The sequence below is a fragment of the Trachymyrmex septentrionalis genome, unplaced genomic scaffold (assembly GCF_001594115.1).
Source record: "Trachymyrmex septentrionalis isolate Tsep2-gDNA-1 unplaced genomic scaffold, Tsep1.0 scaffold37, whole genome shotgun sequence".
Taxonomy (NCBI): domain Eukaryota; kingdom Metazoa; phylum Arthropoda; class Insecta; order Hymenoptera; family Formicidae; genus Trachymyrmex; species Trachymyrmex septentrionalis.
In genome coordinates this window covers 576,094-590,724 of record NW_017305536.1, presented here as the reverse complement: position 1 = coordinate 590,724, position 14,631 = coordinate 576,094, and the positions used below count along the sequence as shown (strand labels likewise).

General features: G+C 29.5%; 3 protein-coding genes across 6 annotated transcripts in view; 2 read left to right on the top strand and 1 right to left on the bottom strand.

Moving 5' to 3' along the window:
- Positions 1-2,025: 2,025 nt before the first annotated feature.
- Positions 2,026-3,660, bottom strand: LOC108750826 (proline synthase co-transcribed bacterial homolog protein). 3 transcript variants are annotated; one of them, XM_018490615.1, is made up of 5 exons: positions 3,585-3,660; positions 3,107-3,243; positions 2,580-2,940; positions 2,226-2,467; positions 2,026-2,138 (listed from the first exon to the last, which is right to left on the bottom strand). In XM_018490615.1, the coding sequence occupies exons 2-5, from the start codon at positions 3,197-3,199 to the stop codon at positions 2,067-2,069; spliced, it is 768 nt and encodes a 255-aa protein (XP_018346117.1). In that variant the 5' UTR covers positions 3,200-3,243; positions 3,585-3,660; the 3' UTR covers positions 2,026-2,066. The 3 variants fall into 3 exon arrangements, with proteins under 3 accessions (XP_018346117.1, XP_018346116.1, XP_018346118.1); XM_018490614.1 differs by having other exon boundaries at positions 3,107-3,331; positions 3,585-3,650; XM_018490616.1 differs by lacking the exon at positions 3,585-3,660 and adding an exon at positions 3,318-3,419.
- Positions 3,637-6,583, top strand: LOC108750825. Of its 2 annotated transcripts, XM_018490611.1 has the most exons (4): positions 3,637-3,770; positions 3,864-4,211; positions 5,287-5,552; positions 5,790-6,376. In XM_018490611.1, the coding sequence occupies exons 2-4, from the start codon at positions 4,129-4,131 to the stop codon at positions 6,374-6,376; spliced, it is 936 nt and encodes a 311-aa protein (XP_018346113.1). In that variant the 5' UTR covers positions 3,637-3,770; positions 3,864-4,128. The 2 variants fall into 2 exon arrangements, with proteins under 2 accessions (XP_018346113.1, XP_018346114.1); XM_018490612.1 differs by lacking the exon at positions 3,637-3,770 and having other exon boundaries at positions 4,129-4,211; positions 5,790-6,583.
- Positions 6,584-8,131: 1,548 nt separating this feature from the next.
- LOC108750389 overlaps positions 8,132-14,631 on the top strand; it is an 11,966-nt gene continuing 5,466 nt past the window's right edge. The window contains exons 1-9 of the mRNA XM_018489801.1: positions 8,132-8,370; positions 8,544-8,846; positions 9,109-9,664; positions 9,825-10,056; positions 10,160-10,356; positions 10,457-10,567; positions 11,132-14,020; positions 14,097-14,338; positions 14,431-14,625. Coding sequence (XP_018345303.1) covers positions 8,767-8,846; positions 9,109-9,664; positions 9,825-10,056; positions 10,160-10,356; positions 10,457-10,567; positions 11,132-14,020; positions 14,097-14,338; positions 14,431-14,625 — 4,502 coding nt within the window. The 5' untranslated portion in view covers positions 8,132-8,370; positions 8,544-8,766. The remainder of the gene's footprint in view (positions 8,371-8,543; positions 8,847-9,108; positions 9,665-9,824; positions 10,057-10,159; positions 10,357-10,456; positions 10,568-11,131; positions 14,021-14,096; positions 14,339-14,430; positions 14,626-14,631) is intronic.

The window sequence follows — 14,631 nt, the reverse complement described above, 5'->3', positions numbered from 1 at the left end:
TGTGTGTGTGTGTGTGTGTGTGTGTGTGTGTGTGTGTGTGTGTGTGTGTGTGTGTGTGTGTGTGTGTGTGTGTGTGTGTGTGTGTGTGTGTGTAACATATAGTATATTTTTTAAAATAATATAAAAAAAAACGTAAAAGAAATTCGTAGTGCAATATAATCGAATATCAATAAATGAGAATTCTATTTCACATGCTTACCTACATTTACATACCAAGCGTAAACATACAACTTGATTTTTCGTGTCACTTTTAAATTTATGTGCAATATCGTACATATCTCGTGCTTCACGTATGAATATATTACATCACGTGGACTACAGTGGGCACCAATCTCCTCATTTACGATTGTCTGACGCAAGCTTATGTCAAGTTGCACAGGAGCCGTTTCTTTATTGACGTATATTATAGGGGCAACTTATGGTTTGTTGATTTTCTTTAGTTCTTGTTTGCGTGTGCATAAAGAAGCACGTAAGAAAAACACATTACAAGATATCTCTTAAATTTCAAATTATTTTAAAAAATGATACACAACTGTTCCTCTAAAATACAAAGAATACCTTCTCATACAAATAAATTTTCGTGAATTTTTAAAAGTACCGGTTATAAGCAAAATTGCCTTCGAGTGAAAGAATTGTTTATCATAGAAGTAAAAATTAATAAAACGTGTTTAAAATTTTAATTTCAAAAAACGAAATTGTATTCTGCAAAATTACAGAGAATGATTTCTATCACAATTTTAGAGACAAAAGATGGCGGCACGAAATTTATGTGAAACTATTCAGTAGTTTTTCTTATACACAAACATCTTTTTAATTCTTGGTATATAAAACAGCTTCAGTTTTGACCGATCAATCATTGCTACTGGGCAAACAATGATGTTGCATACGACCAGTGATTTTCTGAAGAAAGTAACTGACTGACTTCCATAACTTTTAAGAGCAGTAACTTGCGTAATTCGTGACCTTGCACAAGATACATTTGAACCATGCTCCTGTAAAAAAAAACGGTGAAGGTGACCTACATATGTGTGTCTGTACGACATAATGAGGCTGAGAATTGGAATTGGACCACGCCCAATGTTATATGCATAAATTAATAAGAATTTTATAAAATTTATTTTATTTTATAAAGTATATATTTATATCAATTATAAAATTTGATCTAGAAAGATTTGAGAGAAGGGTGGGAAAATTTATGTAGTAATATTTATTAATAATTGCTATCCAGTTAATATAAACCTATAAATTCATCTGAACAAAGATAAAAAGAAAAAAAACAATTTCTATTTTTAAATGTACATATAATTCCCTATTGCAAAAATATCAGATCTGTATTAAAATAAAAGATAAATACATTTTTTTCTTAACTTATTTTAACTATTAATTTGTAGATTTCACTGATTATTAAGAGTTTCTATATCAAGGTTCATACTATAATTTATTAATTATATTTTATTTATTGAGACATAACAAGACATACAAGAAAATATGACAGGAAGTTTACCTATATAAATTCCTTGTAGATTCATGTAAGATAAGAAAGATCAAAAAGATCAAATAACTAATTTATGTTTGCTTAGTTTATAAAATGAAAATTAAATATTTATTAACACAAAATTCGTGGAATTTATAATATATAGTCTTTGTAATTAAAAAATAAGATAATAATACAGTCTTTATTAACATTTTACACATCATTATGTACATTTATTTGTAATTGTAATATATATGTATTTTTCTATAATGGAGCCCTTATAAATAATTTTTGTAAGGTTTCTTCTTTCAAGACAATCATTTCCTTCTAAATTGCCCTTCTGTATAATTCCTTTAGTACTTACACTTACAACACATAATTTTGTAAATCAAAATAAAAATAAGAATTTAGGAAAGATCTTAAAAATATAGCAAATATTCAATTCTGATAACCTTAAAATAGAGAAAATTAACTATATTTGCTGCAGAAAGAATGTTTATAATACATACATATCTAAGATGTTAAAATAACAAATATATCCTTTCTTTTTCAAGATAAAATTGATTTAATATATCAATTATATTATATCTTTTCAATTATTCTTTTGTGGTCTGGCACCAAAAATGGCACTTCCTACTCTCACATTTGTACTGCCAAGTTCAATCTACAATAGGAAATAATGCATTTCATATAAGAACATAAACTCTGTATATATTTTAATACACTGTTCACAATCATCCGAAGACCTTACTGCATGTTCATAATCATTGGACATTCCCATCGACAATTCAATATCTTTTACATCAATTCCCAATTCATCATGGATCTTTTGTCTACACTTTATTAAACAAATAAAATCAGGATTTGGTCCATCTTTAATATCATATCCATACATTCCTATTGTCATAAGACCCATAAAATTCAAATTAGAGCAATTCTCTACGACATGTTTTACAAGGGTTGATACTTGTGCAATATCACAACCATTTTTTTCTGTAATTACAATTATTTTTATACAAGATAATCCAAAAAAATATATTGAGCTGAAAATTACTTTATCCAATATAACCCCTTCTCATATAAAATATAATAAATAATTAATTACCCTTTTCTTGACTTGTGTTAACTTGTACCATGATATTTAACTTGCTGTCATTGCTCTTTCGAAATCTTGGCCATGAATTATTGAGCGCATTTGCAAGTTTATCATTATCGACAGTTTCTATGATATATAAATTTGGTATACTTAAAACTTTGTTGACTTTATTCCTTTGTAAATGGCCTACAAAGTGCCATCGAATTTGTTTGCATTTTTCAAGAATCAGTGGGCTGAAGGCCTTCTCCACTAATTCATTTATATAATTTTCACCAAAATTTCTTTGACCAGCCTCATATGCGGATACTATCGAGACAGTAGATTGTAATTTGCTAATGGCTACCAATCGCGGTTCATAATATTGATACTCCTGTGAGAACGAGATAAATATTTTGAGTCATGCGAGTTAACCTTTGCATTAACGTTCGAAAACGCAATGTTCTCTATGTAACTATTTAGCGCATTTAAAAAATAGTTACATACATAAACTTATATATTTAATTAATACTAAACACTAAATGCACGGAAAAGAATACCGATGTTCTCTTCGTGGCAGCGTATGATATTTTGTCGCAGACAGATTTCAAATTTGCTGCCACTTCTGCCATACTGTATTTAAATATTGCCATAAATTGTTTCTTGATCAGTAATCGAGTGTATTCTTTTCACGTATCTAAGATAATAACATTGTTTTCTTTCTCTTTAATACAGATATATCTTTCCCTTTTTATTTGCGTTTTTCCGAACTTTTAATTGTCTCACTGTTTAAAGCACAGTAAACATTACGCAAGACAACAATAGAATTTCAATAAATTTTGGAACGCAATTGCAATAATCAGGTTAAATCTCTAGTGCCGTATTCTTAGGGGCTCCGCACAATAAAAGGAACAGGGAACAGAGAATAAGAATTTCAACCTATCAGAAACTGTGTATTCCACAATACATGATTTTTGATAGGTTGAAATTCTTATTCTCTGTTCCCTGTTCCTTTTATTGTGCGGAGCCCCTTATTACCTAGTGTCCACTTGGATTTCTGCGATTGTGCGCATACGCCATCAGCAGCGATTTGTCAGCCATTATGATTATCAACATGGTGTGATCTTATTATTATCAATATTGCGTTTATTCGTTGCTATTTCTGTAAAAGTGGCAGTTATAATTATGAAAATTAACATTAATATTGTATCCATGAACAAGAAAGTGAGTATTGATTCATCTCGCATATTTGTTTCTATTGTATATTAATAATAGGTTTTTATTTTTTCTGTATCCTAAACATTTGCGAACTTGCAGATTAATCGAACGGTAACTTGGTCGAAATTCTAAAAATTGAATTGCTGCTACTAATTTCTTGTATTATACAACTGTACAATAGCACGTATATATCTATACCGATCTTGTGAGAGATAAGATGGATAACAAAGCATCACCTCGTGGCATGTCATTTTGTGCATTCGTGTATCAGCAGATACGGTAGTGTCTACACTAAGAGCACGTGTAATTATTACTTAACATAAAGAATTCAAGCTTGCTATTTGGTTTATAAAATTACACAAAGATGGGTAGTTCGAGACAGCAGGACAGATCTCTTGGTAGTGGAATTTCATTGCCACAATGGATGAAAGGAAAAATGGATAATAGGTAGGTTCTATCTCTAATAAATTTTATCATTAAACACATTTTATGGAGATATTTTTATGTAACAATTGTATATCCAAATGATTATTATAATTACTAGTTATGACATCAGGATGTTTGAAGTTGTTATTGCATGCATTTGATATTTTGCCAAATTGACTTATGTGTTATTTATAGTTAAGCAGTGTTTGTATATATTCTTTCTGTTGGATAAAATGTGTCTTATAAAACTATATGTATTATTCTATACAAAATATCATATGAATGAGATCAAATTCATTTAGTTGACAATTATCTGAAGTATTTGTGTTAATAAGTATTAATTAATTAATATATATTAATCTTAATATTTATTGTTTTGTGTTAATGTAAAAGCTATGGCTTGATATGATTTTACATGTAATCTAGTAAATTATTAAAAATTCTGTGTTTTAGGATGTATAGATTTTTATCTGAGTGTTCTCCAGGGCTGCATTCACTTTGGCGCTTACAGCGTTTATGAGCATTAATTGTCTTTGTTTAATATTTAATAAACAACAAGGATGAAATGATGCCTAAAGCGTTGTGAGCACTAAAGCGAGTACAGTCAAGGTATCATTTTATTCTTGTTTAACATTTAGAATAAGATTAATATTTTATTTCTCTTATGACAAATTTCGAGTTTCAATTGGCCACAAGATAGAGGATTTCTAGAAACTTAAAAATTTTTCAATTCTATAGCCGTCAATCAACGTTCTTGAAAAATTGATCATACAACAAATAGAATATTAGCCCAAGGGTGCTATTACGTTTGTGCATTTTTTAAAAATAACATTTTTTAAGCCTATTAATGTATTCTTTAAGCCTATTGGCTATAAGATAGAGAGATCGGAGAATCTTTCTGTTCTGCAGCCATTTGTCATACGATTTGTCAAAAATGCACAAATAAAATCTCACCCTGGGATAAAATGATATCTGAGAGTGGCACTCGAGTGGGAATCTGAACATAGTCCTATGTGTTGGTTTAATTTACTAGATTACATGTGACCTAGTATAACAAATTGCATCATATGCTATAAGCATAATATATTTTTTTTAGATTTGACTTTGACGAAGCTGCATTCAGTCCACCATCTTATGACGATAGTTTCTTTTACGTAAGATATCCAAGATCGCAAAATACTCAACCACAACACGGATTGAAGCACATTGTAACTGAAGTTTTAAACGAAAATATTGCGAGCTCTACGAATCAGATAACGAATGAAAAATCCATTTCTGAAAACTTGAAAGAGGTCAAACAAATTGATTTTAGCAAACATCCATTGCCATGTCAACCGTTTATACCGGTTGTAAATAATACAGGTATATTACTAAAATTTTTTTTTTTTTTTAAATATGAAACACTGACTAACAAATTATCATTGTTTGCATTTAAATTAGAACATTTATTTTACAACTGTTGGAAGTTTTCTTCATTCTAGTTGGATAATACTTTTAGATCTAAAAGCATAATCCAATCAGCGCGAAAAAACTTGTAATAATTGCAAAATAAACTTTCTTTATATTATTCTATTAGTATAATGATATATATTATTTTAGTTGGTGGTATTAGATTAGATAAAGGGAGCGGAAATGTAAAACCTAAATCACAGGGGACGGATGACGGTTTTCATGGTGAACCGGCTCTTTGTGGCAAATCAATCGTTCATGTAGCTAGTCAAATGATGTCTGGTAAATTCACCAAAGTATTCACATCGGATTCGCGTTCTCAGCAGACAGAGAACTCGGTGAAAAGTGTCAGCAAATCGTTACCAGCGACACCACTTACGTCACCAACAGGATCTCCAGACAGTTCGCCGAAAGCACGCAGAAAGCTACATAACCGATATTTCACTGGTGCATTTGTACCGGATAAAGAAAAATATCAGGGTAATTGGATTTTGGCAAGCATATTAGGTCAATCCAGGGAAGTAATTACAGCAAAGATAGATGAGGAGGACGAGCTCTTTCCAGACATGGAGCCACGCAAGCCACTTAATCGAAAAAAATCGATATCGTCTCAAAATCTTACATATATAGGGAAAGAAGAAAAATCGATGGATAAGTCATCTGTTTACGTAAACGTGCTCGAAGCTAAACCATCAGAACTAAGAGAGATGAATTTTTGGTCTCCAACTTCCATGTGAAGTTTTACATTTTGTTTAATTTTAGTTACATAGTTTTTATCATGCTTCTACCAAAGCATATTTAGATGAATTTAGTTTAATTCCTAGTTATTAATGCACATAGTTGTAAATTTAGCTCATAATACTAACTTGACAACATTTCATATGAGATTGATATATTATATATTTTAATTGGATTCCTACGAGTTTGTAATCTTTTAAAAATGACAGCCAGCACTATTTGACTATTTAAAACACTACAGAATTGTTTTATAGCTGTATTTGAAAGATGTCGTTACTTTCTCCATTTCTTTCCGTTAATAATCATGAGAGAGAAGTATGTGTTAAAAAAAAATAATTTTCTCTATATTATATATTCGTATTATACACATAAGTATTGTATTTGCGTACATAAATTTGCGTACTTGTGTTATCCGTGCTTACACTCTCAAAAATGCTTTTAAGGATTGAAAATGCAATACGGTCTGTTAATTAACTTACCTATTCACGAATATCAATATATTGTAATTAATAATTACTTATTCTCCATGCGTTATATATAAATTGTGGCATAACTAAAATGCATCAAGTGTATCAAATCTTGTAAAGTCAAGAGATACATTTAAATCATTACATCCAATGCCCTGTATTGTAAAATGTGATACAATGACCTTGAAACTGAGGATACAATGAAATATATGTTATATTCTACAACTATTATAAATTCCACTACTATAAATTTGCACAAAAAGTACCGTTGATTAAAGATAGATTTTATCAAGCACAGATGAATTATATACGAATACGTACAGCTTATGCTAATTGAATTTATGCCAATAAAAAAATAAAACATTTTAAACACATTCTCATTATTTCAATAAATACTCGTGCATGAATGCAATTAAACTATTATTGAATGATATTTAAATATCATTCAAATCTTAATAATTATTATTAATAATTATTATTACTATATACGTATATATTATATATACAGAATGTTAGTGACACATGTTTATGTGGACTTTTTTACTTGAAATAAATCAAAGAATCGCTTTGTTGAGTATGGCAACACCTCTTTGTGTGTGTGTGTGTGTGTGTGTGTGTACATGCATACATAAATATTTAGTCATTTGAACAGTATGCCGAATTGATGGACTTATAAATACAATTAAATTGCTGTAGTAATACCACGAATTAAATTGACAAGCAATTTTTAATAATTTGATGCTCAAAACACTTTTAGATATTTTGAATCAGATGATAAATGATTTTAAACAAGCTGTAGAGATTAATTATTTACTTGATGTTGATTCAAATGGCTGAAAAATCGAAAGACTCGAAACTCGAAAGTCGAAGCAGGTCACCATGAGTTCATGAGCGATCAAGTCCCTAGATTCGATTAGGTTAGTATCACATGTAGTCTGCGCCAGTTGCGCGGTCCAATTCACGTTCACACGTTTAGAAATCATTTCATCCTTATTGTTTGTCAAATGTTAAACGAAGATAAATGATGCTCAATAGCATTGCCAGCAAGAATTGAATCATGGCCTAGTCTGTTTTCTGTTCCTGCACTGGATTGCAATAGAAGTCTCTTTTTCGTTTTGGACAAATATCAAACATATTTATTTCACTTAAATTCCAAGTGTACACTAGTTTAGCCATAGAATAAACCTTTGCTTACACTTTTTTATACTTTTTACACTTAAAATGAGATAGATATATATTTGGCTGAAAAGAAAGAAAGCGAAGATGCTGAGTGTAAAAAGTGTAAGATGCCCGCCATGACCATATTTTATAGCATTGTAAGATCATTGTCGTCCGTAATCACATTGATATTATTTTAGTATTCTTCTCTCGCACGGTCTCTGTGAAATGTTTCATGATCCCGCGGACGAAACGCATAGAAAACCACGTCAACTTAGGAACACTCCGCTACAGAAATATGTTCGACTCGCGGCACTCACCGTAACCCTTTTTTACGCTGGTGCAATGTATATTTCCTGGAGAAAGAAGTAGGTTTATATACTTACGCAAATTTTACGGACAAATAAATCTACAATTTACGTTATTTATTTTCCAATTAATTTTGATGTAATATTTATAATGTTTAATTAGTTCGCCTGGTGAATGTAACTTGAATGTATTCTGTTTTAATTTAAATTTAATACGAAATTTTGTTTTACAGTGTCGTTCCATTGTTAAACGACGAAAATATAATCAGAGAATTCACTCTCCCAAGAGATGAGAAAAAAGAGTTCGAAGATTACATCACAATTCCATTTTTGACAGGTACTATTCAAAAGTTGATAGAAAAGACTAAATCTAAAGCAGAAGCTGAATCAGAGAATACGCAAGCTAAAGCTGAATAAAGTTTGAATAACAAAATATTCAAAGTTTATATAACAGTAATGGACGTTGAAAGGAATGGATTCTGTAAGCCTAGTAATTTAGAAGGAAGATTGAGATTAAGGAAAAATGATAAGGAAAGGTATATATTATAACATGTCAAATATGTTAAATTAATAACTTTTGTAGTCCAACTTAATATAATATGTATCTTTCTAATAATATATAATGATAAAAATATATTTGAAGTATAAAACATATCACATGTCTTTATTATTATATTTTTTTTTCCTAAATCAAATGAAATTAAATTTGCATTTTGCAAAGATATTTATTCTTTGTATTAATAAAATTTGAATCGCCTTGGAATACCTTTACTAATATAAAAATGTTCTTTTATTTAGTACGGATAACAAGGTTCTTTCTAACAATAATGAATCTAATACGGATGATACTTCTACATCCCAACCTCCACTTGATGACAGTATATTGGATTTTAAATCGCCAAAAAGAATACATTCCATGCAATCGAAAGTTATTAACAGTAACAAATTTCCAGATAAAGTCAAAAAGAAAGTACTCCATTCTAAACCTAAAATTATTATAAATGAAAAGAAATCTAAAAATGGAAAACCATTACAGAATAAAAAGATTTTTCATGATGTACAACAACCATTAATTGAATCATCTTTTTTTAAATCTGAAAAGAAAGAAATAGAGTCACCGCAAAGTTCAACTGTGAAAACTGCTTTTGTATGTCCATTGTGTTTTAAAAATTTTAAAGATGAAAATTCACAAGCTGTACATATGAAGAGCTGTGCCATGAAAAATAACATGTCTACAAAAAAATTAATGGATGCTGTAGAATTGCAAGAACGGCAAGCTGCAGAAAGAAAATCATTGGGGCTACTCTCCGCTCCTATATTACAAGATAAAAAGAAATCTGCTCCTCGTAAAATAGTAGGTATTTAATTGTTCGGATATCTACAAAATTGATTTTAAAATTGCCAGATTATTGAAGCTTTATGGGAATTGAGATAATCTTCTTAAAACTTAATTAAATTATTGACAAGACAATGATACAAATAGTTTTAGACCGATTTAAATAATAATTTTTTAGGTATCGCATGACCCTGATCTTCAGCTTGCTTTAGCCCTTTCCAAATCTCTATATGAAAAAGAGAAAATGGAAGAATGGGATGAAGTTCAGATCGTAGCAATATCCTCTAATCCATCAGTGTCAGATAATAATGAAGAATGTCCTCAGAAAGCAACATTGCAAAATTTTGGGTTTAGTAGCAGTAGAAATGTGTTACCAACAAACAATTTGCCCACCAGTAGAATTAAGAAAAGTAATTATACGTTATATTAATTGATGCAATTGATAAACTTGCATCTAATAAGAAATATATATTTTAATTTATGTTTTTTTTTTTTTTTTTTTTTTTTCCCAAGGAAAGCCTATTGAACCAACCATTTTGCAAAGACGTACAGCTCTAGAAAGAGAACGTATTTTAACAGAGAGAATAGCTGAGATACTTATGGGTTGTAAAGATTTTACTCAAAGATCTCAGGAAAAAGTAGAAGAGTCTAACGACGTTAAAGAGAAGATTGATATAAAGAGTCAATTACTTCAACAATTACGTCAAATTGTAATTATGCTTTATTTTTTATATAAAAAAATTATTTTCTAATCCGAATATCAGTAGACTTTAAAATATTATATGTTATACATATATTCTTATTTTCAAGGAGAATACATTATGGGATAGGACAAAACTAATTCTAACTGAAGATATATTTTATGTAAAACAACTATCGCCTCAAATAACATCATTAGAAAAGAAAGAGCAGAAATCAAATGTAAGTTATTATTTATTAGCACATAAGTTACATTAAAAAAAAAAAATTATATATATATATAAAAGGACGTCCCACAATTCGTGATCGAAATTTTAATAACATTTCTGACTTAAAAATAAGACAAATCCTAATACCATAAAATGTCGAGACTATAATAGTTTTTAAGTTAATAGTGGTTAAAGTTAACTAATGACAGAGCTAACATTTCGCGCGCTCAGGGACAGTGCATCACACAAGTGAATATTCATACGTCTATATTCACCTTGTGAGAGTGAAGTAATAACATATACAATAATGTTAAAATACCTCCACTAATCATATTTAAACATAGAAGATAATTACATATGCAACGCACATAATATAAAAATATTGCAGGATATTAAAAATAATAAATATATATAACGAATTAATTTAAAAATTATTATAGTCTTGACATTCTGGTATTAGGATTTTTGTCTTATTTTTAAGTCAGGAATGTGCTATTGAAATTTCACAAATTGTGGAACATTCTGTATATAATAATAGTATATTTAAAAGATATAATAACAGTGTTGTGCTTTATAGGAAGAGAAGAATGTTATAAACATTATGGAATTAAACATAAACAACGAAAAATCTTTAAATAATGAACAAATGCAAGAAATAAAAGAAATACAGGACGTTATAAAAACTACGGATACTAATGAAACATTAATGATTTCTTCAAATATTGTTAATATATGTTGCAAAGAAAATCAATTCCTTGACAATTTAGCTACAAGTTGGAGAAATATATTAAATGATAGTTCTGCAAGTGATATTATTGTTTTCGTTAGAAATAGCAAACACATATGGACGCATAAGTTGGTTTTCTATACACGTTGCGCAAATATTTTACATGATGTAATATCTAATGATACAGAGTTCTCTACTGCAAAAGAAAAAATTTGTTGGCTTGATACAGACTATGATGTCGCCATGGCTTTTTTAGAATTTGTTTATTGTGGTGTAATCGATAAGTATTCAAAAATACTTGATTCTCAGATAACTTTATCTAGTATTAGAGCTTTAGGAAGAAAATACAAAATAAATGATTTATTTGTTTATTTGCGTCAAAAGAAATCTAAATCTATAGCAGAAATTAAACATAATTGTAATACTTATGAAAAAAGTATAGAAAATGTACATCCAAATATAGAAACAACTTTCGATGTTTCAAAATTAAATAAATCTTTCAACAAATCACCAAATTGTACGCATAATGTTGTGGAAAATATTCCATGCTTTCAGAAAACGTTACAAGGAGGTGTTAATGATGATTTATATCTTCTTGAAAATAATTACGCATCTGCAAAGAACTTGTGTGTTTTGCAAGACGAAAAAGATACTTCACTGAAATTATCAGAGGAAATGAATTTCAGGAGTAACACACCGATAAAACGAGAAATTAGTGTATCTCCTGACATGTTTGATGAGACATTTGTGATGAAGCACAGCGATAAATCCACAGAACACTCTAAAAATTTGGAAGATTCTAATATTCATATATTACTGAATTTGCTCAAACAAGATGTTGATATCTATAGTCAAAAATTATCAACTGCAAAACCTCAGAATACAGAATGTTTAGAGTTAGGAAGTACATCTATCTGTTTGAAAAATTTGGAACAAAGTGTAGAAATTAATCCAGATGTCGAATCAAATTCTCTGAAATTTTCTACCAATGATATGCATAACAATTTTTTAATTGATACTTCCCAAAACAGTAAATCAAGATGTAGTCAAGATCGTCTTTCAAAGGTAATAAAACAGAAAAGTAATCTCACATTATTTATCGAAGAAATCCAGAAGGAAAACGCGGAATCGGATGCGTTGATAAATGCCACAGAAATGGAATGTTCTGTACAAACATCTCCTATAAAGTATAACAATCCATTTTGTATAGACAAGTACGATAACTTTAATCTTCAATCTTGTGATAATGATGCTGAACAATCAGTTGATACAGAGAAAAAAGCCGGTAGATTATCTATAATAGAGCAGCATATGCAGTCGTATGCTGCCAAAAATCCAGAATTTTATTCTCGTCTTTCTAATGAAGATGTAGACGATGTTAAACAGATTAATAATTCGCACATAGATTCTGTATCATCTAAAAAGATAACAGATTCTTCCCATAATAATATATTGAATTGTACACAAAACTTTACTTCATCAGATGAGAGAAATGTTTCAGAACAAATCACAACTGTACCAGCAGTATGTTCACAACATATTGAAATAATGAATCGATCGCTTAACGAAACCATCTCTGATTTAGAAACGGATGAGGAAGAGATTTCTATGTATTCTAAATATATGAGAGATCACAAGGATAATAGCATAGCAAAGTATCGAAGAGCAATCAGTAAAAATAAGTCAGATAATAATCTATCTAATAAAAGTACATTATCTGATTCCCTCAATGAAGACAGTAATGTCAGTGAGGCTGAAAAAGATGAAATTTTGACTCAATCTGTTTTGACACAAAAAGATGCAGATATAATTGTTTCATCAGATTCAGATGTTGAAAGTATATCTTTCAATGTTAGCCATATCTTAGAGAACAATGACTCCAACCATGAAAATATCATGTCTCATTCTCTGCAACAATCTAGAAAAGAAATAGAAAGTAACAGACAGAATATGACAAATGAAAATAGCAGTCAATCTTTCGAAATTAACAAATTTTCAAAAGCAATGACGACGTACTTGGAAGAAGAAAAAAATATTAATAGCGCAAAATTAAATCCAAATAAGTTAAATACTACAGAGATAATGTCTATGACACAAAAATATAAATTTAATGAATTAAATGATGCTCAAAAAAAGGAGTCTATTCCAAGTCCGATTATGGTATCCTCTAGCCCAGATTTTTTAAATAATGAAAGCTACAGTCCAATTCTACATATGGAAAGCTTGCTTCAAGGTAAACTCTGTACCGAAAATGTATCAGGATTAGAAACTTGTAAATTAAGAAAGTCAGCCACTTTTGATTTTGAAGACGATATATATCTTGCAAATGTTGATATTAATAAATACGAGAAGCAACATATTTTGGAGAAGAGTCGATCATTTAACATATCAAGTATGAGAGAATTTAATAGTAGTACACGCAGAAGCAATAATAAAAATAATCATGGAAATATCAAAGGGAGAGATATAGCAGCAAATTATTATGGAAACTTAGATAATAATGTTACATCTTTGACTCAAAATTTTACAAGTGTTAAGAAATTTAAAAGGAAATCTTTATCCGAGGGGCAGATTAATCCAAATAGATTACGTAATCAAAGAGTGACATCTACAGATATGTCCAGACAATTTCAATGTAATTATATTCAGAATATTGGAAATGCAAAAACGCCTAAAATAACTGATAAAGATGTTACACCTCCGCCTGTTTACAACGATATGAGCACTCCTGAATTACACGTAAGTGAATTAAAAATAATAAATTTTTATAATTGAAAATATTTTCTTTTCTCATGAGCGAATTATTAATTTTTAGAAAGAAATGAAAAAATATGGATTAAAGGTACAAAAACGTAGCAGAGCTGTAAAATTATTAACGCACATTTATAACGAACTTCATCCTTTAGTGCCTAAGAAAACGATAGGACAGCAGGTCACTGAAATTTCGAGCGACGAAGACGAGGAACCTCCACTGAAGAAACAAAACGTAGATAACAGTTTGGAAAAATCGAGCAATTCAGAAGACAGTGAAAATGAATTGCCTTGTTCTCAAGATAGGTAAACTTAATTAATGTAAATACTAATTAATCTTTTTAACATAATATGACATTTTATATAGACATAATAAAAAAGTGACATATCTGTAACAGCAACAATAGTGTAAGTCTTACAAAAGAAACACTCAACAAAGAAATGGAATTTTATGAAACCGAGTCATCATCGGTACTGGAGAATTCATCGAATATTAAAGAAGCCTTTATGAAACTAATCAATACTGATAAAGCTTTATATAATAAAATATTACAATATGAACCAGTGAATATTGATCATTTGCGTTGTATGTTGCAAAC